This window comes from Rattus norvegicus, chromosome 4, assembly GCF_021556685.1.
Source record: "Rattus norvegicus strain SHRSP/BbbUtx chromosome 4, alternate assembly SHRSP_T2T, whole genome shotgun sequence".
Classification (NCBI taxonomy): domain Eukaryota; kingdom Metazoa; phylum Chordata; class Mammalia; order Rodentia; family Muridae; genus Rattus; species Rattus norvegicus.
The window spans coordinates 161,950,687-161,976,471 of NC_141537.1; the positions used below are offsets into that span (position 1 = coordinate 161,950,687).

Consider the following 25,785-nt stretch of genomic DNA (forward strand, 5'->3'; position numbering starts at 1 on the left):
GCTTCTGTTTCTTGTCCTCTCTGTGTGGCTGCATAAATGCATATTGAGACAGAAGGGTAAAATTGGAAAATCTGGAGAAAACAGAATAGGAAAAGGAAAAAATTCTCAAAGTTTCTTCCATTTATAAACATGTTCAGCAATTTTGATTAAAAAAAGATGAAATTTTATCAACATTGGGCTTCTAATAACCTGATTCCTTAAAATAAATTTTGATTTGAAAAAACAAAACAAAACAAAACACACACACACACTGGCATAACCACACTGAAATCTCAGTTAACCAGAAATACATATTAGTCTTCAGTTAACCAGAAATACGTCATAGTGGTCTTCCATCATTAGTGCCAAATAGTGGGCCTGATCAATTTATGAAGATAAAAGGTTTGAGCCACACTTAGGAAGTTCTAGTCCACAACCCAGAAGGCCTCTGCTTTCAGGTCTGTGGTAGAGGGTCAGCACATTGTGGTGGGAGCCTGGGGCAGAGGAAAACCACTTACCTGCAGGAAAAAGAGGCTGAGGCCCAACTAGTCAGTTCACGCCCAATGACCTAAGGCTCTCTCAGGAAGCCCTGCCTTACACCGTGCGCCTTACCTGGTCACCATCGGTAACACCAGTCCTTCCACCCACGGTGGGAGGTAAGCTCTAAGCTACAGCGTGGCGAACCAACGTGTTCATCAGGGTTACTTAAAGGAGTATGGGTGAGGGGTCATGTGCAAGGGTATAAATGACAAGGCTGTGTCACCCCAGTCAGCTCGGGTGAGGACTCCTGAGAGCTGGATATCTGGAGCTCACTGCACAGCCTGCAGGCAGCTCAGCAGCTTGGAGAACGTATTTTCAAAGCTCAGCTGGTCTGGTGTTTGAGCCCGTGGAGTCATTGGTTAGAATGACATCCTTGGAGATCCTTCACGAGGACAAAGGATGTGGCATCTCACAAACGATACTTCATCAGACGCCACCCTTACACTGATGGGGTATTTTTATGCAGTATTTGAATAAAGCAGGAAAGGCATGCTGGAGCCTGCTATAATTTAGGTTTGAATGAATCCTCTAGTAGGAGGGGGTGAGACCTTCAGGAGGTTTTAGGTAGGTCATTGGGACATAGGTCATTGGGACGGACGGTATCTTTGAAGGGATGATGGACTCCAGGCCCTTGCCTCTTGGCTTGTGCTTCTTAGCTTAAGGAGAGAAGTTCACTCGGTCCTTTCCTTGCCATGAACAGTTGCTTCACCACAGGACTCAAGCCATAGGGTTATGTGGTCATGGGTTAGCGCCTCTAAAATGGTAGGCAAAAAATGAAGCTTTTTTCTTTGCAAGTTGATTGGTTCAGGTATTTCTTTTTTTTTTTTTTTCATTCTTTTTTTTTTTTTTTTTCTTCAGAGCTGGGGACTGAACCCAGGGCCTTGCGCTTGCTAGGCAAGCGCTCTACCGCTGAGCTAAATCCCCAACCCCGGTTCAGGTATTTCTTTACAGCAACACAAAACCAGCAGTTCTGTCCAATTTTTTTTTTCCCCAGACTGGTGAGTGGTCCATCTGTCCTTGTGTAGCTGGCCAATCATTAAGCCTGGGTATATTCACCTAGGAAGACCCATTTCACTTAGGATATGACTTACATTAACAGAGTGAAGAGACACAACAAAGGCATTAACTCATAAATCCATTATGTCGACATGAATATGTATATATGCAAATATTCACAATACAAAATATTTATCTCTTCTAAAAACATCTAAACATTTTGGACACGTTTTGAATAAACTTGAAAACTGAACCTATATTTAAAAGTGCACAGTAGTCTGGGGAGATGGCTGACCAACTAAGAGAGCACTTGTGCTTAACTGTACTGGGTTTTGTTCCCAGCATCCACATGGCAGCACAAAATCATCTGTAACTTCGGTTGGAGAGGAGGCTCTGGACCCTCTTCTGGCCTCTGTGAGAACCAGAAACACACAGCAGACACACATACATGCAGGCAAACACTCACACACACAAAATCTCTCTGAACAAATATGTGGGATGATGTCACAAATGAGGCAGGTACAAGATAGAAGGAGGCCTGTCATTGGACAAGAAGGGTGGGCGGGAGAGAGGTTTGAAGGAAGAGGAGGAGACTGGAACGGAAAGGAGGAAGAGACAGGAGAGGGAGAGAAGCCGTGGCAGGACAATATGGCAGCTGACGTTAAGATTCTGCTCTGTGTATTTACAGTTGTTATTAATGTTCTTAAGGGATGGATGGTACTGGGCTTGCTATGTTTAGGTGGGCAATTATATCTTATCAATTGGGTCAAAGGTTATTGTGTTGTGTGTTCTTTTATGTCATGGTTTGAGCGTAAGAAAGTGTGCGGCGGCTGGTCTGATCCGCCAGAGTTGGGATGTGTTTCTGGCATGGAAACCTGCCTTGGGAACTAGATGGGTAGAGAGATGGCTGCCAGGCTCAGAGAGAGGCCTTTGGCAGTGTGATATGGGATGGAGCAGAGGGGGTGAGATGCTTTGCTGACTGAGAATTAAGATATCCGGCAGATATCTTGGGGCAGTTAGGTGCCAGACCTAGTGGGGATAAAAGGCAACCTTACTTTTTTTTTTTTGTATTTTACAACAACAAATGAAGGGGTGGGAAGATGGCACATCAGTTAGGAGCAGGTAGAGAGGACCTAGGTTTGGCTCCCAGCACCCCATGTTGGCTCACAACTACCCCTAACTGCATGTGGGACATGTGGCCTCCATGGTGCACATGCACACACACAGGCAAACCGCATACCGCTAAAAAAAATTTTTTTTAAAAGAATGTACAACCAACTAGAAGGTTTGTATGTACATTAACAGGATAGTCAAATTACTCAGTGACTCATCGGGGCGGTTGAGAAAAACCAAGCCAAGAATAGCAGAGGCGTCATCAGTGGTGCGGGGGTGGGGGTGGGGTGCTGTCCATGTACTGGGGTACATGTGGGCTTCTCAGCAGATGGAGGGTAGCATGTAACCCCAGCTTTCAATTGTCAGATTACTAAAGTTGAGGGAGTCAGCACCTCGTGCTGGTCTAAAGAAGTAAAGCACATGAGCTGAATGCTGACAGACACAGGCGAGCAGCAGGGGCTCAGTCAGACAGGATCTGGAGTCACCAGACTGCACAGGAATGGCACTGTAAGACTCCCCGGGCAGTGTGGAGGTACAGAGCTGCAGTCCAGCACTGAGGGGGTGAGACAGAAAGAAGCATCTTGAGTTTGAGGCCAACCTGATGCACAGTGTGACTGTCTCACAGCCGCTCCCACCAGAGACTTCCCAGGACTCTGTGCCTACAGAACACTGAACAGACCTAAGCACCCTCTATAAACCAAAGATCTTTATTCATTCGGTAGAATACTGGTTACAATTAAGTAGAGCCATACATTCCCAAATAAATACCCTCAAACAGTACGGGTAAAAGGAAGACTACAGAGCTGGGTATTTATGTGCATTTGAAAGGCAGTAGAACAATACTGCTGCTCACCCACTCTGCTTATGAGCTCTGCTCTGTCTCACAGCAGCTCCGCACCAGGACTTCCAGTGGTGCTCTACACGGAGGGAGTGACCTAACACTGGATTTCTCTTAAAAAAGCAGGTTTCTGTTCTGATTTTTCTCCACTTGTGATGGAAGCCAGGGCCCACTGAGCGACACCTCCAAACTCCTCAGGTTTTTATAACTTTCCTCTCAGATTCACACAACCCAACACTCACCCCAAATGCCGACATGACTTTTGAACTGAAGTTCACTGTCACCCATAGGGAGACTTTTCTACGGCCTTTATAATCATGTCCTTTGGTTTCTCAGAACATGGTCACACTTTGGACTCATGTCAGTGATGTCTTTGTTCAAGGTACACGTGCATTTGGAACCTCAAGTAAATCCCTAGTGTGGGGCCACCAGTACCCAAAGTGTTGGCAGCGCCCCCACAAAGTGTCTAGACAGAAGGACCTAGTAGCACTTTACAGCAGGCAAGTCAACTGTGGTGAGCCTTGACCTACACCTCCCTTTGCAGGTGAACTGTATTTCTAGGTTTCTTAAGTTTGTCACCTACTGTTCAGTAAGCTCTCAATCCTACCAGCTCTTCCTGGTCAAACTCCTCTATATCTGGGCCCAGTGTTACATTTTCCTGAGGCTGTAGTGTGGGCCTGGCATTTTTAGCAGTCCAGTTTCCTAATTGAGGACTCTTGAGCAGCAATCAAAATCCCTTTCCGACAGCGCCACCTGGAGGAAGGTCACTCCTCTGAGCCTTCTGCGTACCAGTTTTCAGCACCTCTTCTTTGGATGGGTCAACCAGTCTTCACAGGCAGCTTGGATACAAAGCGAGGGTAACTTGAGCATTCCCCACCCCCACCGCTTTTGCTGGAAAGCTGTGTTTGCCTTCTTCTCAGAGGATCGTAATGTGTCTGATCAGGCAGTGTGTTCCTTCCTTCCCCCAGGCTGCTTTTACTACTTTTATTTGTGTGCATGTGTGCAAGTGTCTGCAGAGGCCCAGAGCGGGCACTGCCTCCCTGATGCTGGAGTTCCAGGAAGCTGTGAGCTGCCCAATATGGGTAAAGGGATCTGAACTGGGGTTCTCAGGGTAACTGGAAGTACTCCTAGTCCCTTCAGTCCCTCAGCTGTATTTGAGGCAATAATAACAATAACAATGATAATAATAATTCCCAAGAGCCAGTTTCTCCAGAGGACGCTAGAGCATTCAGCCATTTCCCTTTACACACGGATGACAGTAAGAAGCTTCAGTCTGAACACTGTGGACTCTGACACAATCACTGCAAATGCGGGAGAATTATTTAAACCATTCTTTCTTGCAAGCACTTGGTGAGTGAGTGGAAAAACATTAAATGATCTTCAACAGCCAACACCATCTAGACATCGAAGAGGCCAATGAAAGGAGAATGTGGAGAAAAGGCTTCATCCCCCGTGTGCAATGCTGAGTGTCCTCATAAGTTAATAGTTCACAGACATAACAGCACAGGGTGACAAAATCATGGTAGAAAATGGTGTCTCAGAAAAACCAGGCTGACTCTGAGTGGATTCCCACTAACAGCGGATACAGTCAGGACCCCAGTGGGGCTTTATGGCACAAGTCTCACCTGCTTCTAAACAGCAGGGGCAGAGGATGAAAACACAAGAGGCCAAGGCCCTCCATTCGGAGCCCCACGGTTGGGGGCTTTGGACTCAGTGCTTTTCAACCCCTTTGTTTAGATGCTCCTGGAGGTTCATACAAACACACTGGACGGTTGGCTTGCGTGCTTCCTCACAGTCGATGATGAAGACACTGATGCCAGTGTTGGGAGTGATGGAGGAAAGTTCGAATTTGTCTATTGTGGCTGGCAGTGAGCATCTGAGGTCACTCAGGAAATAACCAAAGAGGCTTCTCATGTAAGCCCCGTGGCTCACGACCAAGATGCTGGCGGTTAAACCCAGGGCACCATGCTTGGGGTCTGTCCCCAAGCTGCCGTGTTTTCCCACGGGGAAAACCTCCGCCAAAGAGCTTTCCAAACAGTTGTCTGGCGCTCCGGGGAGGAAGTTTTCTCTCTGGCCTGCCTTGCCCAGAATCAACTGACAAATGAAATCAAAGAAATCCTTTCCACGCATTTTTACCTGCAAGAAAGAACAGAGAGAGGAAATCAAGTGAAGTGAATGATGAATGTAAGTCTGAAATACAACTAACTATTCCCATCCCAAGGTTTCCATGGGATTTCAAAGCATCACTTGTGGCTGAAGACATTAAGAAAAAGAGAGGGGCTAGGGGTTTAGCTCAGAGGTAGCCCTCTTCTGGTGTGTCTCAAGACAGCAACAGTGTACACACATACATAAATACATCTTAAAAAGGGGGGGGCATCATCTCAGTGGGCAAATCTCTTGCCAGAACCCTGGGTGTCCTGAGGCAGAGCCTGATTCACTGGCTGCACACACTGCCTGTGCCAACACCACCTATGCCACCACCTCATGTTAAGTTTTTCTCAGCAGTATTGTCTATCTATCATCAGTAATGGCTGCTGACTCACAGTGAGGGACATAGGGCAACATGGAAAAATGGGGGAGCAAAGAGGAGGATGTTCGAAGCTTGCAAACCACTTGACTGTGGTTTGCACCAGCTTGTAAGCACCAGTACAAAACCAGTCAGAATTTAGTGACTGGGTCACTGGCACATTGGCAAGCTCACTGCTGTGCCAGCCAGCGACCTGGCAGCTTAGACACACTCAGGCTACGTACCTGCTCTACTGTCTCTCCTCCAGGCGGGGTGAACATGGGACACTCTTCTCCAGCGGCTTTGGCCATGGCCCGAAGCTCACTTAGCGGCTTGCCTTCTGCAACCCCGTACATCTGCAACGTTCCAGTTAAAGGTGCGGCTTACACATCGACAGAACGGTAAAGGTCTGTGAACATCTGAAACCCACCCGGGAAGGAGCTCACCTTCTTCCCTTATCTGTGACCCTGTCTGTGTGCTCATGGGACTCACTGAGCAGAGCCACAGCAGAAACCTCAGTCTGGGTCCAGGTGGCTGTGGGGAAGAACTTCAGGCTAACCCAGACAGATGGTGGGGCTTTACCAGACAAACATGGGATCTGCCCGGTTCCAGGGAGGCAGAGATGTGCTCAGGGCAACACTTAGGCCTGCCTACCTACCCAGTGACATACTGGACTCTGTTTTCAGCACTGGTTCTCAGGCACAGAGCAAGGCTTCCTTCTGCCACAACTTCTGCCTCTTGAACCAGAGAATACTTGCAAGCTGAAAGAGGCAGGCCTGACGTGCTCTCACCACCCTGTTTCTTCCCAGGATCAGAAGGAAGCAGAGCCGACAGGGATGCCCCTGAGCTTGGGGTTGGTATTGTAGGGCACAAAACCCCCAATGCTCTAGGCCTGCGTTCAGACCCCAGACTGGATATCTCCCTGTGCCTTGCCCTAAACTGAAATCTCAGCTTTTGGAAGACTCATTTCCGGTACACAAAACTGGTAAAGAAAAACTGGTCTCACTCACAACAGGGGCAGGAGTGGGATGGAGAGCCTTCTGCCTATACTTCAAATTTCCCCACAGTGCAAACAAGTTTTTACCAGTATGACCTTCTATTTACCTCAGAGTTAGATAAGGTGCTGTACATAAATACCATGCAGCATGACAGGTGAGTAGATCTCCTTCCCTGCCCCACCTTCTTCCACCCTCTCCTTGATCTACCCAATTTCATGCTGAGAATTAAACCCAGGGCTTCAAACACTTTGGTCAAGTATTCCACTGCTGAGTTATTAGCTCTAGATCCCACAGTTGTTTTTGATTTTGGGGTTTTTTTTGTTTGTTTGTTTGTTTTGAGATGGGGTCCATGTAGCTGAGGCTAGCCTCAAATTAATAATCCTCTTGCGTCGATACTTTCCAAGAGCTATAATTACGGATGTGTGCTACCATACCCAGCTACACCTTAACGTGTATTGGTTGATTCTATATTCCCAAGAAATGGCCGGAGAGATGGCTCAGCAGTTAAGAGCACTGGCTGTTCTACCAAAGGATTCTGGTTTGATTCCCAGCACCCACATGGGTGTTGACAGCTGTCTGTAAACCCAGTTCCAGGGATCTGACACCCTGGTCTGGCCTCCTCGGAAACCAGGCATGTTCATGGTACCCAGATATACATGCACACATAAAGATATAGTAATAAAACTAAATCTCTGGGGACTGCAAGTGTGCTTCAGCCACGTGACCGCTCAGTGTGACTGTGCAACAGGACACAGCGCAGACAAGTAGTTACCCTTTCCCGAAGTCTGGAGTCATACTTCACTGCTATGTCTTTGCAAAATCTGCTTTTCTCCAGAATGCCATGTATGGTCTGAAAAGCAAAAGACAAATGTTTGTTTCTCATTTTTTTTTAAATGAGTCACCATGAAGCTTCAAAAGCATGCCATTTCATTTTTAACATTACCAGTGACAGTTGTGCTGTGCAAAAAGCTGCTTCTCGGCCCAGGGCTGCACTCTGTGGCAGAGCAGCTGCCTGGCCGGGGCCTGACTATAGAGCTCAATGGAGAGCACCTGCCAAGCACACGTGAAGCCCAGGATCTGTGGCTTCTCTTCATGCCTAACTCTGGTATTTATTACTGTGTATGTCTGATACACCTGACCACCGCCTGCTTTTATAAATGAAGGTTCGTTAGCACCCAGACACACGTCCCACTGATGGGCATTTTCTCTCCCTTGGTTATGCAGTTAGAGGCCAGATCGGACCAGATGAAAAGTAGATAAAGGCAGGTTTATTAGAAGGCAGTTCTCTGAGGGTTCACCGATCTCACAGGTGGACGCCAGTGAAGTCACACATCCGGCCCAAGGCAAGGTTGTTTTATAAAGCTCAGCTAAGAGCTGGGACTGTGTTCACACATTGTCAGACACCGGGCCCCTGTACAGGCTCTCTTGGGTGGGCTGCCAAAAAGAGACAAGGAGTGATGATGTGTTAGCAGTTTCCTCTGTGCAGGCCAAGTTGGGGGATGGAGGGTAGACAGGGTTGTGCAGCTTGTGTGGGGGATGAGCAGGGGTTCCGGCCTAATAGACTTACTGATAAACTCTGTGCGCTTGCATTTGCACTGAATCTGCGTGCACAGAAATGAACAGCTACCATAGACAGAGACTGTCAAACCTGGAATACTTATCTTTCGGAAAAGATATGTTTATCTTCATTGGGGCTCTTTATGTGTGGGTGTGGTTCACATGCATGTAAACGCATTTGCCTTAGTGCCCTCCTGGAGGCTCTAAGCTGACCTGGAATGTGTTCCTGGTCCTCTCTCCACTTCACTTATTGAGGCAAAGTCTCTTGGTAAATCCGAGGTTCACCAGTTCTGGCTTATCTAGTTAGCCAACTTGTTCTGGGGTCTCTCCCTTCCTTCTCCCAGTTGCTGGGATTTCTAGTGGATGCTGCATGTGCCCATCTGGGTTCTGAGGATACCACTGCCCATATGCCTTGTAGTTTCGTTTCTTGTGTTTAGTAATTTAGTGTGCGTGTATACACGTGCGCATATGTGCATTATGGTTTGCATGTGGAGGTCAGAGGTTAACTTGACCTCCTTCCATTCCGTGGGTCCCAGGGATTGAACTTGGGTCATCGGCCCTTTACCCGCTGGGCCATCTCAGCAGGCTTTAGAAGCAGGTTTTCAAGCTCCACGCTGTTGAGATCCTGACCCACTGGCCTAGACAGGAACCCTGAACTCACCTGCTTAGTCCTCGTGAGATCACTGGAGAAGGCGTGGGTAAAGTGCACGTTGCTCAGAAACTGACCAGTGGCGGCTGCTTGCCTAAACCCAGTCTCGGAAAGGGGCGCGTCTACTCCTTGCCCTGTAGTGGAGCAGAACCACTCAGAAATGTATCTAAGCAAAGTCACATGAAAGGGACAGAGCTGCGGTGATTAGTGTGACAGTGATTAGTGTGATGTGATATCCTTGGCTATCAGACCACCTGACTTCTTAGAGAGCGGACTCAAACACCTCAAACACCACGCTGTGAGCCATAGCTCTACAAAGACCCACCCACTCAAACGCTTCCCACAAAGTTACGAGGGAACCACACCATCTGAGCTCCTCCCACTTTCCATCTGTCCATTTCCCCACTGGATGTACTGCACAGGGCAGGCTGATCCTGCAGGCTGCAGCCCGTGGCAGGCCAGTACTCAGTTTTCTCCTCTTCAGTACCGTGTCTAAAGGTGAGCGCTGTAATGCTATTCCTCCTCTCCCTTCCATTCACGGACAGGACGCCTCACGCCCATAACCTCTTCCCCTGTGAAAGCTGAGGCAGGAGGATTACAATGAATTAGAGGCCTTCCTGGCCTACACGGTAAGCTGCGGGCCAGCCTAGACTATGGAGTAGTATCGTCTTAAAAGAAAGCTAAAATTTTAAGGAATTACTAAGATACTACGAAGCCAGTGGAAGCGTGAAGCAGGCAATGAACAGCCATCCCAAAAGGAAGGACTTAAACTGCTGGCCTCGAGGATGGAGCAGGCGTCCCTCCTTCACCATTCCTGAGCTACGCCCCGACAGGAAGGGACGGAGGGAGCATTCCCACTGTCAGCACATGCAGGAGAAGCTGTTGTGTGGGTCAACTCAAAGATGCAGCACGCGCGCATGTGCACGTGGCCATACGCACAGGATCAAGGTGCAACCCCCCCCCCCAACATACACACAAGTATGAATGAAAGCCGGGAGGAGCAACAGGGAAGGGACTGAGAACCACTGAGACTTCAGGTATTAAACCAGCGGAAGAGATCAGAGATACAGACGCAGGATAACATGAACACAACCCACCAATAACAATAGGACAGTCTTGTAAAGAATCCAGTTTTCTTTTTAAATGAAGGAACTGATGGGGGAAACTCCTCTGCAGAAGGGATGTAAGGACCTCAAACACAGGATGGAGACATGATCCCCAAGGCAGCTCAGGCGCTGGGAGGGGCTGAACATTCCACGGACGTGTTATGCTAGTTCCACAACTGTGACAAGGCCTCTAGAGCCTGAAGCTGTGTCAGGATAATGGACGCTGGGTTCGTCCTGCCGAGGCACAGAGTGCTGAAAGCGCAAACCACAGAAAGAAAACAGGGGAACTCTCTGGGTGTCTCCTTGGTGAAGCTGTCCCTACGATGGAGTCACACTAGTCTACAGCGTGCATTCAACTGGAACGCCAAAGGGTGAATGAAGAAGTGGGGGCCAGAAGGATGAAGAGACAGTGATGGACGGCATGGGTCAAGGGGCAAGGAAAGCACATAGTATATGGAGTAGGACAAGTTAATTAAAAGGCTCGGCAGTTAGGAGCACTGGCTGCTGGCTCACAGCAGCCTGCATGGCTCCCTCTTCTGGCCTCCTGGGACACTGCACAAACATGTATGAAAGACCAGTAAATGTTAAAAATCCCTTGTAGGTTCACTGAGGGACAATGAAGAGCACCGGAATCAGTAAGACAGTGGTTTCAGAGACAGCTTGATAAGCTGAGATGTGATAAGCTGGCCACTCACCTCACTGCTGACAAAGGACCTGACTAGGGTAAGGGAGGGAGGGTGGGGCCAGAGAGATGGCTAAGCAGTTAAGAGCAGACAACCATCTGTAACTCCAATTCCAGGGAACCCCGTGCTCTCTCTTCTGGTCTCCAAGGGGTCTACACTCAACACACACACACACGCACGCACACACACACACGCGCACACACACACACGCGCACACACACACACACGCCCACACACACACGCGCCCACACACACGCGCCCACACACACGCGCCCACACACACGCGCCCACACACACGCGCCCACACACACGCGCCCACACACACGCGCCCACACACACGCGCCCCCACACACGCGCCCACACACACACGCCCCCACACACACGCCCACACACACACGCCCACACACACGCCCACACAGACACGCCCACACACACACGCCCACACACACACGCCCACACACACGCCCACACAGACACGCCCACACACACACGCCCACACACACACGCCCACACACACACGCCCACACACACACGCCCACACACACACGCCCACACACACACGCCCACACAGACACGCCCACACAGACAAGCATGCACACACAGTTAAAGTCACACATACACATAAAACAATAAGGAGGGGTACTTTGGCTCAAAGTACAAAGGGACAGTCCACAATGACAGGGAAGCCATGGAGAAGGACTGAGGGTGCAGCTGGTTTACTGCACCCAGTTAAGAAACTCAGGGATGAATGGCCCCCTCATTAGGGGACTTGGAATGGAGTTGCCCGTTTTGAGTCTTCCTAACTTACTGAATCTAACCTAGACGACCCCTCCCAGGCAACCAGAGGATCCCTGATAGTCGTCGCCACAATTCTAGATCCTGTCAGGATGATAAACCATGTTAACAGTCACAGCTGACAAAGACCTCCTTCACCAGCTGAGCTGCAGCTTGGTGCTGGCGTCCAGGCTGGAGTCTAGCACCAGGGTCAGCCTACTCCAGAGCTACACGCCCAGCTCCACAAGACGAAGCAGAAAGACATGATTTTGGGGGCTGAGAAAACCGTTAGTCCAGAAGTGTGCCTGAGCTGAGAGTGTCACCTAAACATACCAATAATCAGAAGAAAGGGACGGACTGCTGCTAAGGACTGTGCTTTAAGATTTATTTTACTGGGGGTTGGGGATTTGGCTCAGTGGTAGAGCACTTGCCTAGGAAGCGCAAGGTCCTGGGTTCGGTCCCCAGCCCCAAAAAAAAGAAAAAAAAAAAAAGATTTATTTTACTGGGCTGGAGAGATGGCTCAGCGGTTAAGAGCACCTGACTGCTCTTCCAGAGGTCCTGAGTTCAATTCCCAGCAACCACATGGTGGCTCACAACCATCTGTAATGGGATCTGATGCCCTCTTCTGGTGTATCTGAAGACAGCTACAGTGTACTTATATATAATAAAATGAATAAATCTTTAAAAAAAAAAAGATTTATTTTACTACTTTTGTAAATTACGATGTCTGTGTCAGGATATGTGCATTTGGCTGTAAGTCTTGCAGAAGCCAGAAGAGGGTGTCAGATCCCCTGGAGATCAGACCCGAAACTGGAGTTAAAGGTGTTTGTGGGTCACCCAGTGTAGGTGCTGGGGTCCTCTGTAAAAGCAATGCATTTTCTCAACCACTGATCCATCTCACCAGCCCCACAAAGAAGACTATGTGGGGATTTGTTTTAAAACGGGAGTTAGGGGGAAACCAGTGAGCATCCAACTTAAAGTCAGGAGGAGACGAAGCAACTTAAAACGGATGTGAATGCAGCTGTGGTCACTCGTGTTCCAGAGCCATTGGCTTTGACAAGTAAAGCAAAGGGGCTACACATAGGACCACCCCACGGTAGAGTGACTTCACCTTTAGTACAGAAATCAGAGTAACCGTTTAGGAAAGGGCTAACACCAGCCTGTCAATGTCTTATGTATGTCCTAGTACGAAATCAATTCTTATAGCCTACAGATTACAGTCCTGGAACAGAGATCCTCCTGCCTCAGGCATCTGCCTGCTAGGATGACTGGCATGTGTGTCACCTGGCTCTAATCACGCTAAATCGCCACTGAGGTATTTCAAGTCCTTAAGAACCCAATCTGGGTGGCTTTTCAATCAGTGACTGGCCCTGGTGAGGGTCTGCATAGTGAGACACTGGAGAAGCCCGTGCATGTCAGGCCCACTTTGGAGACTCCTGTTCCTTCCGGTGACCTACTACTTTAGTAGAATCCTGTGGTTACCATGGTACCCTCACCCCCTGATCCCAATCCAATCTAACCCTGTTACAGTGCTGCCTACCTGACCCTCCCCCTTCGACCAAGTCACTAACAGCGGCATAGAGCTGGGCAATAATCAGAAGAGACTGACCTTGAATGATTTTCTCCTTGTTAAGTCTTGTTTCGCCACTAAAAGAAAAAAAGAAAAAAAACAAAACAAAACAAACGACTGTTACCAAATTAAATTTTTTTGAAAAGAGAAAAAAACTAATAGTGAAGAGTAATGAGATTCATAACAAATCTTAAACTTCCAAATCTAAATACTTTCTTTCCAATCATCTACCCCAACTCGGGATTCCAAATCAAGCCATTCCTTAAGCAAATGTATATGGGTCAGGAAATCAATGTTAAATGGACGCTGGAGGGAAAAGCTATTAGAGATGCAGGCGTGTACACAGTAGTTTTATTTATGATGAAGCAGCCTTGTTAAAGATAAGCATAATTGAGCGAGATTACAGGAGGCAGCAGGCCTGTAACAAGGGTGGCCATCTGTGAGCCGCGGCCCTGAAGGAGCACATGACAGGAGTGAAACTGGAAGGAGAAAGAAGTTTGAGGACCCTTAGCACCCACCCAGAATTGACCCAGGTCCTGGTTTGGAGGCAGTCAGGCTTGCTGACCAACTGTGTACCCAACTGAAGTGTGGTTATACAAAATCAAAACAATCCCAATCTTTAAGCAACCGGAAGACTAACAGGACTGACTGAAAAGATTTCCAGGAAATAATTGGGTAAACTGAGGCTAGAGGAGAGAGGCGAGGGGGAGTCACAAGCCTAGATGGCAGGTTAGACCTAGAATAAAAGTCACAGTAGGGCTAGGGGCTGGTCAGTTGGTAAAGTGACCACAGGCGTAAGGGCTGAGTTGGGATCTCTGCACTATGGAGAAAGCTGACATGGCGACATGTGCCTGTCTACAATCTCAGCACTGTCCATCTCTGGCCTCCACATGCAGTGACTGAATAAAGTTCACTCCCTAAAAACAAACACAGAACACAGATTCTGTCTAAGAGACATCAAGAGGGACTGGAGAGATGGCTAATGAGGAAAGGAACTGCATCTCTTACAGAGGCCTAAGGCTCCATTCCCAGCACCCACATGGTTGCTCTCAACTCTGTCCCAGAGGATCCAATACCCTCTCTTCTGATATCAACAGACATCGGGCACACAGGTGACACACATACATATATGCAGACAAGACATCCATATACATTAAAAATACAAACCCCGGGTTGGGGATTTGGCTCAGTGGTAGAGCGCTTGCCTAGCAAGCGCAAGGCCCTGGGTTCGATCCCCAGCTCCGAAAAAAAAAGAATAGAAAAAAAAAATACAAACCCCAAAGCTTGTGTGGTGTGAGAACGACTTTTATAATATGGGACTAGAAGGCAAGGTGTGAAATAATACTAAAATGTTAACGTCATAGGAATGAGGGAAATAGAAAGCATCTGGATTCACATGAGGAAACTCTGGAAGGATATATTAACAGGTCCAGGAAAGCTGACACATGCCTTTAATCTGGCATGGCCCTAGTAGGGACAGAATGACATGGTTCCCGCCCCTGGGGCAGGGCTAGCCTCCAAGAGTGCCCTGGGCATAAGGATTGTTTGTGAGGGTTTAGTGAGTCCAGGAGGCAAGGTGTGGCTAATGTCTCAGCAAAATGGTAAATGCTGAGACCTTCAGGCTGTGGAAAATAACTCTAAAATCATGGGTTCAAAAATATGTGATTTCTCAAAAAATAAGAATGTAACATGAATTATATGAGGGGCTTCACGAAAATAAAGGAATTAAAGCATCTATGCTGTGAGGCAACTTGTCAGAAAGATACCAGAGAAAGCAGACAGAGAGAAAGCAGGCACAAAGCTGTCTGGGGCAGAGTACAGGCCATCAGCGTGGACCCATGATTTGACTTTGGGTCGTTTGTTTTCACTATTCCCAGATAACCCTTCTCTCAGAACCCCTCTCCAAGAGGGGGCTGATACTTGTCACTCAGGAGGCAGAGGCAAGGGGAACTTTGTGAGTTCAAGGCCAGCCTAACTACACAGGGAGTTCCAGCAAGAGCTACAGGGTATCTGCCTCAAAGATTTTTTTCTTGTTTGGGGGAGGGTGGGGGTGGTAATAAGGGATGTAGCCAATGGTAGAGCACTTGATTACCATGCAAGGCCTCAGGTTCAATACCCAGAACTGCAAAATAAACTAAGTAACTAAAATACAAATAAGTAAATAAATATGGTCTCATATGGGTAGAGGAATAGGGACAAGAATTGTTTTGGTTCCTAAACATATAGATATTTTAAAAGATGTATGATTACATACATGAAATTACTGTTTGGAACTGTTTAGACCTTGGCAAAACCAAGACTACTGATGGCTCACTATTAATAAAAGAGATCCTATATACAGTATAGCAGCATCTTAAGAAACAGCCACAGAGAAGGGTATTGACCTCTGACATATAGAAAGGTCATCAGCAGAAGGGAAAGAAATTGTGTCACTTCCTCTCTCAGCTTTAAATTTTTCCTGGGGCCAATAAACTGCCTCCAGCTGACTGAGATTTAATTCCAACACTTGGGAGGGTGAGAAAGGAAAACTGCTTGAGGGCAAGGCCAGCCTGGGCTACACATCAAGCTCCAGGCTATCTCAGGCTACTAAGCAAGACTTGCTCAAAGGACCAAAAGCTGTATTTGGTGACACAGCTTATAAGTCTACAACTGGGAGATGGGGGCAGCAAGGGGCAGGAGTTCAAGGTCATCCAAGTTGCCCAGTACCTCTGAGACCAGCCGGGGCCACAGAAGACCTGTCTGCAAATCCAAAGAAATAAAACGGAACTGCTTTTAAGTACAAGTATCATCATCCTCCCAGTTACTTCCAGCGAGAGGCCAAGAAGCACCCTCACTGTGCACAAGTCAAGGCTGGGGGCACGGGAGATGGCTCAGCCGGTAGGTAAATCGCTCCCCACACAAACATGAGTACCTGGGTTTCAGACCTGAAGGAAACAACGTGGTTAGGCCCATAATCCCACACTGGGGAGTTGGAGTCAGCCGGCCTAACACAGTCAGAAGCCTCCAGGACTCAGGAAAGACCCAGGCTCCAAAGAATTAGGGAGAGGGGCTAGAGGTGGCTGGGTGGTCAAGAGCACTGGCTGGTGACTCACAACCACCTTTAACTCCAGTTCTAGGGAGATCTGTTGCCCTCTTCTGGCCTCTGGGAGGACTACATACGCATGATACTCAGACATTCCTACATACTAGACAGCGACACACATAAAACAAATATCTTTATCTTAAAAAAAAAAAGTGGAGTGACTACACACACACACACACACACACACACACACACACACACACACACACACACACACACCCCTACCTAATTTTGCACTGCCCCACATCTAGTGGTTCTTCTCAGAAAGAAGTCTAAGTGAACAGTCTCCTTTAGCTGTAGGGTGGTCTCTGCTGGGGAGAGGTTCAGTGTAGAGTGACTGCTCTTAAGAACCGAGCTGAGATCTGGGAGCTACGCAAACAGCAGGGTAGGTGCCTGAACCCAAGTGCTGGAGGCCGGGGAGAGGCAGAGGATCACTGGAGCATGCTGACGGCCAAATTGGCTTCAGGCTCTGTGGGTTCCTGAAGTCTCTCTCCTTCTCCACCCACATGTGTGTGAATACACCCCCAACACACACACACACACACACACACACACACACACACACACACACACACACACACACAACTGTTACCTTTTAGCGTCTAGCAGGCAGTTTTGAACTCAAGCCACATTATAAATATTCAAAGATTACATAACCCGAAATAGAACTGTTTCCCCAAAACCTGTGTAAATATTTAGTATTACAGCTTTTAGCAGCTTTAAAAGGTTTCTATAAATCCCTGAGGCAGGTGTTTGGAGTTAGGGGATGGGCAAGGCTAAGCAAGCTTTCTGCTAGGGAGACACCTCACCGAGCCAGAGAGGGCGGAGGCTGCAGAAAGGTCAGGGCGATGTATTTGGAAGGAGCCGAGGGCGCTTCGCCGCTCACTTTCAAATTCTGCAGGGTGATCCATTTCCAAAACAGAACAGCAGGCTCCACAGAAGTCTAGACACTTATGCCAAGAGCTGACGCCTCATGACCTGCCATTTATAGGCCCTGTGGGCTGGGTGGGGGTGGGGTGCTGCATGGGACACCATGGGGACACACAAGACACAGGCAGCTCCCTCCCAGGCTGTAGGCTACCGCTTGCTGTTACTTAAAAGTGAGTTTCTTGGCTCAGGTTTACATGCTCCATCCCTTGTTGGACCCTTATAAGGATTCTGATTCCCCAGACAGCTTCATGGGCAGCAGAGAGGCCCATCTCTGTGGGAAATTCGCACACATCTGGGGTTTTCACAGCACATTTATTCCAGTGTGTGAATTATTACCACCTCACCTGATGTCACCTCATCCTTAAGTCAGTTTTACCAACCATTTCAAATGCAAATACAGATTTCAAAGGCGAGTCCCGGAGGGAAAAAAATGGTTAAAAAAAAGTAAATAAAGCTTCTTTAAACAAATATTAAAAGTTTAGGGCTGGCTAAAAATGGAAGTAAAATGGTTTTGTACGTGACTAACTATAAACACAAACACTCAAGAGAATCCAGGCCTCTGAGGCTGCTGTGTGGGAATACTCGCTCACCCAGCCTCCCTGTGATGGGGCCACGACACTGTAGCTTTCCCTCGAAATCACAGTTCAATACTAACGAGAGGCTTCAAGTTTGGAATCCAGGGTGTTCTAGTCCAAAAGTGACCACCTCCATTTTTCAAACTGGGAAGAAAATGGAGAGATGATGACTCAGCAACTACGGCCCCGGCTGCTCTTCCTGAGGACCCAGGTTCAGTTCCCAGCACCCGTGAGGCAGGCTAGCAACAGTCCAACCCCCTCTTCTGGCCTCTGTGAGAACCAGGAACACACATGCTACACAGACATACATGCAAACACCTATACACATAAAATAAATATAAATAAATAAATAAAAAATTTAAAACATGACAAATTAAGATAAACATAAAACTCCATGAAGGATTTGGTTAGACCCAAGGAAACTCCTTTAAATTCGTATAGCTCAATATAATTAGCCAATTTCCTGTGAGTCATTACATTTACCTATGGTACATTTACCTATGGTGACTACCTATGGTTGAAGTTGAAAGCATGTTGGTTCTTGAACCAACCAGCTCATGTCTGTCACAAGACCCACAAAGAGGAAACCTGGTGTGAAAATGCCAGGACAATGGTCACTTGATTTTTGACAAAGGAGCCAAAACCATCCAATGGAAAAAAGATAGCATTTTCAGCAAATGGTGCTGGTTCAACTGGAGGGCAACATGTAGAAGAATGCAGATCAATCCATCCTTATCACCCTGTACAAAGTAAGTCCAAGTGGATCAAGGACCTCCACATCAAACCAGACACACTCAAACTAATAGAAGAAAAACTAGGGAAGCATCTGGAACACATGGGCACTGGAAAAAATTTCCTGAACAAAACACCAATGGCTTATGCTCTAAGATCAAGAATCGACAACAAATGGGATCTCATAAAACTGCAAAGCTTCTGTAAGGCAAAGGACACTGTGGTTAGGACAAAACGGCAACCAACAGATTGGGAAAAGATCTTTACCAATCCTACAACAGATAGAGGCCTTATATCCAAAATATACAAAGAACTCAAGAAGTTAGACCGCAGGGAAACAAATAACCCTATTAAAAAATGGGGTTCAGAGCTAAACAAAGAATTCACAGCTGAGGAATGCCGAATGGCTGAGAAACACCTAAAGAAATGTTCAACATCTTTAGTCATAAGGGAAATGCAAATCAAAACAACCCTGAGATTTCACCTCACACCAGTGAGAATGGCTAAGATCAAAAACTCAGGTGACAGCAGATGCTGGCGAGGATGTGGAGAAAGAGGAACACTCCTCCATTGTTGGTGGGATTGCAGACTGGTAAAACCATTCTGGAAATCAGTCTGGAGGTTCCTCAGAAAATTGGACATTGAACTGCCTGAGGATCCAGCTATACCTCTCTTGGGCATATACCCAAAAGATGCCTCAACATATAAAAGAGACACGTGCTCCACTATGTTCATCGCAGCCTTATTTATAATAGCCAGAAACTGGAAAGAACCCAGATGCCCTTCAACAGAGGAATGGATACAGAAAATGTGGTACATCTACACAATGGAATATTACTCAGCTATCAAAAACAACGAGTTTATGAAATTCGTAGGCAAATGGTTGGAACTGGAAAATATCATCCTGAGTGAGCTAACCCAATCACAGAAAGACATACATGGTATACACTCATTGATAAGTGGATATTAGCCCAAATGCTTGAATTACCCTAGATCCCTAGAACAAACGAAACTCAAGACGGATGATCAAAATGTGAATGCTTCACTCCTTCGTTAAATGAGGAAAAAGAATACCCTTGGCAGGGAAGGGAGAGGCAAAGATTAAAACAGAGACTGAAGGAACACCCATTCAGAGCCTGCCCCACATGTGGCCCATACATATACAGCCACCCAATTAGACAAGATGGATGAAGCAAAGAAGTGCAGACCGACAGGAGCCGGATGTAGATCGCTCCTGAGAGACACAGCCAGAATACAGCAAATACAGAGGCGAATGCCAGCAGCAAACCACTGAACTGAGAATAGGTCCCCCGTTGAAGGAATCAGAGAAAGAACTGGAAGAGCTTGAAGGTGCTCGAGACCCCAAAAGTACAACAATGTCAAGCAACCAGAGCTTCCAGGGACTAAGCCACTACCTAAAGACTATACATGGACTGACCCTGGACTCTGACCCCATAGGTAGCAATGAATATCCTAGTAAGAGCACCAGTGGAAGGGGAAGCCCTGGGTCCTGCTAAGACTGAACCCCCAGTGAACTAGACTATGGGGGGAGGGTGGCAATGGGGGGAGGGTTGGGAGGGGAACACCCATAAGGAAGGGGAGGGGGGAGGGGGATGTTTGTCCGGAAACCGGGAAAGGGAATAACACTTGAAATGTATATAAGAAATACTCAAGTTAATAAAAAAAAAAAAAAAAAAAAAAAAGAACTTAAAAAAAATTTAATGCAAAATTAAAAAAAAAAAAAAAAAAGAAAATGCCAGGACAGCAGCTAGCCAGAGCCCTGTCTATTATTTCAACACACTTGACTTCCTATGTCTAAAAAAGAATAAAACTTTGCAACAGATTTCACTATGTACCTCTGACTGCTATGGAGAACAGGCTGGCCTTGAACTCCTCTGCCTCCTGACTGCTGGGGGTTTTTTGGCATGCTGCCACAACTGTTGAAGAAAACTACTCTTACCACCCCCTAAAATTATAGCAGGAGGTGGTATTTTCAAGTGACCTTCCAATACTAGGCTTTAAGGTGATCAAGAAGCGGAGAATTGTAGGTTAATTTGTTCTGGTTCAAATCCTTAAGTTACTTGGAGTCTGGCTCCTCTTACTCACCAGTAAATAGAAAATTCCTATTTACACAGGTATTGCCCATTAAGAATCTAAGTAAGGATGGTTTCCCAGGCCCAGATTTCCTTCAAAGGGGCTTTCCCAGCTGGGTCCAGAATGTTCTGAGGTTGAAAAGAGGACAAGGGGACTCGCGTTCCTTCAGCTGTATCATCTCCCAGAATGGTCTAGAAAACAGGGAGTGACACAGAAGACATGAGGAACTGGATTTCTAATTTAGCCACTAAAATCCCTGAATCCTAAAGGTCCACTTCACAGGATGCCAGAGATCACCTTCCGATAAAGAAACTGGACAGTAAAGCCATCAGTTGAAAAAGGCCTGACAAGGTTCAATCGCTGTCAGTGCTCCTGTGAGCCCTTGGGAAGACAAACGCTGTTCTGAGAAGCCTTGACTACACAGGTGAGCCTCAGCCGTGTCTTATCTGAGCTTTGCTTACAGAAGAAGTTATTTAATTCTCCAGTATATTCCTTCCTCTCTGCTGCTACGGGCTCCCTCTTCTCCATTTAGTTCTCTAACCGAACGAGATTAGAAGGACTGCAGCCACCAATCTGCTTATCAGCATACAGGTCAGAAAGATTATGTCTGGGGTTGGGGATTTAGCTCAGCAGTAGAGCACTTGCCTAGCATGCACAAGGCCCTGAGTTCGGTCCCCAGCTCCGAAAAAAAAAAAAAAAAAAAAAAAAGATTATGTCTGTCCTCAGATGCCTAGGTTATGAGACTGCTTCTGGCTGGAGCCTGAATCCCAACTAACCAACGCCTTGAAACTTCCCTCTTAACCCCAGAATGTGCCTACCACCATCACGGAGCAAACATGTGCTGAGAAGGAAAAAGATGGGGAATCTAAAGCCAGATTCTGCCCCATGAAATCTATCATGATAAACACGTTTGTTCAGGGTGATGCAGTCGACAGAGAGAAGAGGTCGGACCCTCTATTTTTTTCTCAGAACGATAACCTCTGAAGGGAGGTAAATTTCAAAAGTATCCCCGATGCGAGGAGAAAGGGGAGAAGGTATGGTGAAAAAAGGCAACCAGCATAGGACAGATGAGGGGTGGCCCATCCTGAAAACTGTGGAATCTACTAGGCAGCAGAAAGGTCACTGAGAAGTCGGGAGGCCGGGTTATGTCTTCACTAATCAATGACTGGGAACCTTGATCGTGTGCTTCTCCACACTTCTATTCTCGGGAAAACGCGAAGCTGTTGACATTTAAGACCAGACTTCCTCACTCAAGGGTGTCGTGGATAAACGACTGGACAAGAGAGGATGCAAAGGAAAGTACATGGAAAGCCCACCCTCCCCGGATTGGAGCACGTAGGGACCAGAAGAGACCCAGGCCAGGAAGGTCCCAGCGACTGAGATACTCACTGGCGGATGATGGTCAAGGCGAAGCGCGGCATCTTGGTCCAAGGCACGTGAGCCACAACCCGACTCTGCAGCACCTTGCTGCGACTGACTGCAGGTCCACTTTGCCTGCACTACTTCCGTCTGCCCTGCGGACCGGCTCTGTAGCTGTTGGTCGAGGCGGCTTAACGTCATCACAGGGCTGCCAATAGGAGCGGAGACTGAAGCCCCGAGAGGCCCCGCCCAGGCCAGTGGCGCTTGCGCTCCTGCGCGCCGGCCTGTGATTGGCGCCTGGCAGGTGCGCGCGACCCCGCTTTAGGTTAACGCCCTGGGCGTCTTGCCCGAGCGAGACCGCAGCCTGCATCAGGGGCAGATAAGGACTGCTTTGATTCTTTTATGCTGAACGGATTTGAGGAAGGCGTGCAAGGTGTAGAGTCTAAAGTGTGTCAAGGCGATGGCTTCCACAGCCAGACTGCATCCTGTGAGGCTTAGCTGTTATTCTTTACCTGGGAACTGAGGTCAAGCCAAGTGTGTAGATCTAAACTAACCTAGTTTCTCTTAGCTTCTTAACCAAAAACTTTTATCAGGCCTTCTGCTCAGGCCTGATCCTACCAAACGGTATTTTCTAATGCTGCTACCACTTATAATGAAGTCACTCTAGAAGTTGCCACTGATATCTGTTTATTAAGAGTTGAATTCAACCACACCTTACAATAGTTCCTATTGAAATGAATGTTATCTCTGATGCAGTGATCTAGAGGAAGTTCCTTCCCTTAAAAAAAATGCAGGAGCATAGGTTCTGTAAAGAACCCTTTGAGAGGGGTTAGGGAGTTGTCTCAACACTTTAAGAGCACCGATTTCTTGCTCATCTAGAAAACCAGGTTCAAAGCCCAGTACACACATGGATGGTATCAAACATCTGTACCTCCAATTCCCGGAGATGTTACCTTCTTCTGACCTCTGGGCTCAGGTTATACACAGACATTCAGGCAAAACACCCATACATATGAAATAAAAATAAATCTCAATAATTAAATAGATGTCTTCAAGACCGAGACTGAGCCTCTAGTCTTCAGCCATATGACAGGATCATAGGGATAAAAGTGCTGGAAGGGTTGGAGGTTGCAGCCTGTGCCCCAGCAAGCCAGGCCTGGCCACCTATCCTTCCTAAGACAACTGAAAGAGCCAAAAAAAAAAAAAAAAAAAAAGAGTAGAAAAAGGAGGCTTATTCAGTGTAACCACCGTTCCTCAACTCAGCCCATGGGTGGGGGGGATCTTAGATTTTCTCTGAGTTTTTAAATGGAAGCCAAGAGACAGGCGTGACTAAGCAATTCAGCCACCAAGGTATGCTCACCACAGAGGAATGTCTCAGCTCTGCCCATCTCTAACAAGTGATTTTCCTCCCAGCCAGAGTTCCCTCCTCTGACTGCCTTCAGGACTTTTTCTTTCTCCAGCAAGAGATTGCTGGGGAGACACCCAGTTTCTTGGGATCCCTTGTTTCAACAGACTCATAGCCAAGGAGAAGGCACAGGAACCTTTTTTGAATATATTTATTCTCGCCAAGTGTGGTGCTCATACCCTTAACCCCAGCACGCAGGAGTCAGGGGCAAGAAAATCTTCTAAGTTTTAGGTCAGCCTGGTCTACAGAGGGAGTTCCAGGCATCAGGGCTACATTGTTAGCCCCTGTCTCATGATGATGATGGCAATGGTGATGAAACAATATGCTGGCTGGTTTTACGTCAACCTGACAGAAGCTACTGTTATCTGAAAGAAGCTGTCTTAGTTAGGGTTTCATTGCTGTGAAGAGACACTGTGATGGCTATTCCCATTTGTCAGCTTGACTACAACTGAAATGAACTAAAATCCAGAAATAGGGGCACGGCTGTGATCCAGATCTTGATGCTGAAAGACACCAACTTTTGATCTGGATCTTGAAAGCATAGTGGCCATGAAAAGCTTAGGCCCAGGCAAGGTGATATGGACCTTTAATCCTAGGATACAGATCTCTGAGTTCAAGGCCTGTCTAGGGCAGAGCAAGTCCCAAGAGCAGTTTAGGTCCAGGCATGGTGATACACATCTTTAATCTGGACCACACCTTCTGCTGGAGGCTTACAGAAGGACAATGGAAGAAGGAAGGCTTCTTCCTTCTCTGCCTGCCTGTGCTTACTTACCAGCATATCTGTTGGAGTCTATTTATTCTGCATTCCAGCTTCTACTGAAGACCAGATGAAACTGGTCTATCCTTGTGGGACTGAGCAACTACTGGATTCTGGATTCTTGGACTTCCCATTTATGGCTGACCATTGTTGGGCTAGTTAGACTGTAGACTGTAAGTCATTTCAATAATTTCTCTTAATTTATAGAGACATTACATAAATTCTGTAACTCTTGAGAACACTGATGAATACAGACACCATGGTCATATCAACTTGTATAAAGGTAAGCATTTAATTGGAGCTGGCTTACAGTTTCAGAGGTTTAGTCCATTATCATCAAAGCAGGAAGCATGGCAGCATCCAGGCATGGTACAGGAGGGGTCGAGAGCGTTCTACATCTTCATCTAAAGGCTTTCAGAAGGAGACTGACTCTTCCTCACCGGGTGGAGCTTGAGCACTAGGGGCCCTCAAAACCCAACAAGACCACACCTCCTAATAGTGCCACTTCCCATGGACCGAGCATATTCAAAACACCACAGAAGTGAATCGCAATCAAGAAAATTCCTCTATAATGTCTTTCTGTAGGACACTGCTTTAAAATTAGTGATTTACTGGGGAGGTCCCAGCCCATTATAGGACTGGTGCTATTCTTGGACTGAGAAAGCCACTCCGAGCAAGCCCATAAGCAGCACTCCTCCATGCCCTCTGCCTCAGCTCCTGCCTTCTGGTTCCTGCCTTATTTGAGTTCCTGTTCTGACTTCTTCAATGATACACTAAGATGTGGAAATACAAGCAAAATAAACTCCTTCTTTCCCAACTTGATTTTGGTTTTGGTGCTTATGAAGATGAAGACGATGATGACAATGACATCATCATCATCATCATCATCATCATCCTCATCCTCATCCTCATCCTCATCCTCATCCTCATCATCATAATGTATATATTCTTGCTAGGCAGGCTGTTTAACTATAGGCCCAAGCATTAATGTTGGATGTGTTGTCTTCTTGTATTCTTAGCTAAATCCTTGCACTTAACATTCTATGTGTTGTGATTATATTTTATTTATATTTATATTTTATATTAAGATATATCTTATATTTTATTATATTTTAGATAAGAGATAGAATGTTTGAGATTCAAAATCATGTACCAGGGGTTGGGGATTTGGCTCAGTGGTAGAGCGCTTGCCTAGCAAGTGCAAGGCCCTGGGTTCGGTTTCCAGCTCAAAAAAAAAAAAATCATGTACCATGTATCATTGCATTTTACCTTGTAGCAATTGAGAGGGAGACAGCCCAGGTAGGCTTCCTTATGTTCAGTACAGAGGTCAGAACTGTGGCTTCAAAAGAAACTAAGGCAGTTGTCTAGCCTCACAAAGCTAGTCAGCACAGGGCTAGTTTAGATATCCTCAAACTTTATTCCCAGTGGATCACCCTGTAGAGAGGAATTTTAATCCAGCAACATGGCTGCTCTGGCAAGGGATCACATTCAAAGACCTAGGTTTGCCTCCTGGGGCGCTGAGATTAAAAATATACACCACCA

At 47.0% G+C, this 25,785-nt stretch overlaps 1 protein-coding gene across 3 annotated transcripts; it reads right to left on the minus strand.

The window, feature by feature from the left end:
* Positions 1-3,314: 3,314 nt before the first annotated feature.
* On the minus strand, positions 3,315-22,233 carry Tigar (TP53 induced glycolysis regulatory phosphatase). 3 transcript variants are annotated; one of them, XM_087659041.1, is made up of 7 exons: positions 22,112-22,201; positions 20,735-20,913; positions 13,349-13,386; positions 9,189-9,310; positions 7,743-7,820; positions 6,218-6,328; positions 3,320-5,602 (listed from the first exon to the last, which is right to left on the minus strand). In XM_087659041.1, the coding sequence occupies exons 6-7, from the start codon at positions 6,326-6,328 to the stop codon at positions 5,177-5,179; spliced, it is 537 nt and encodes a 178-aa protein (XP_087515167.1). In that variant the 5' UTR covers positions 7,743-7,820; positions 9,189-9,310; positions 13,349-13,386; positions 20,735-20,913; positions 22,112-22,201; the 3' UTR covers positions 3,320-5,176. The 3 variants fall into 3 exon arrangements, with proteins under 3 accessions (NP_001381980.1, NP_001020235.1, XP_087515167.1); NM_001395051.1 differs by lacking the exon at positions 20,735-20,913 and having other exon boundaries at positions 3,315-5,602; positions 22,112-22,233; NM_001025064.2 differs by lacking the exons at positions 13,349-13,386; positions 20,735-20,913 and having other exon boundaries at positions 3,315-5,602; positions 22,112-22,233.
* Positions 22,234-25,785: the final 3,552 nt, after the last annotated feature.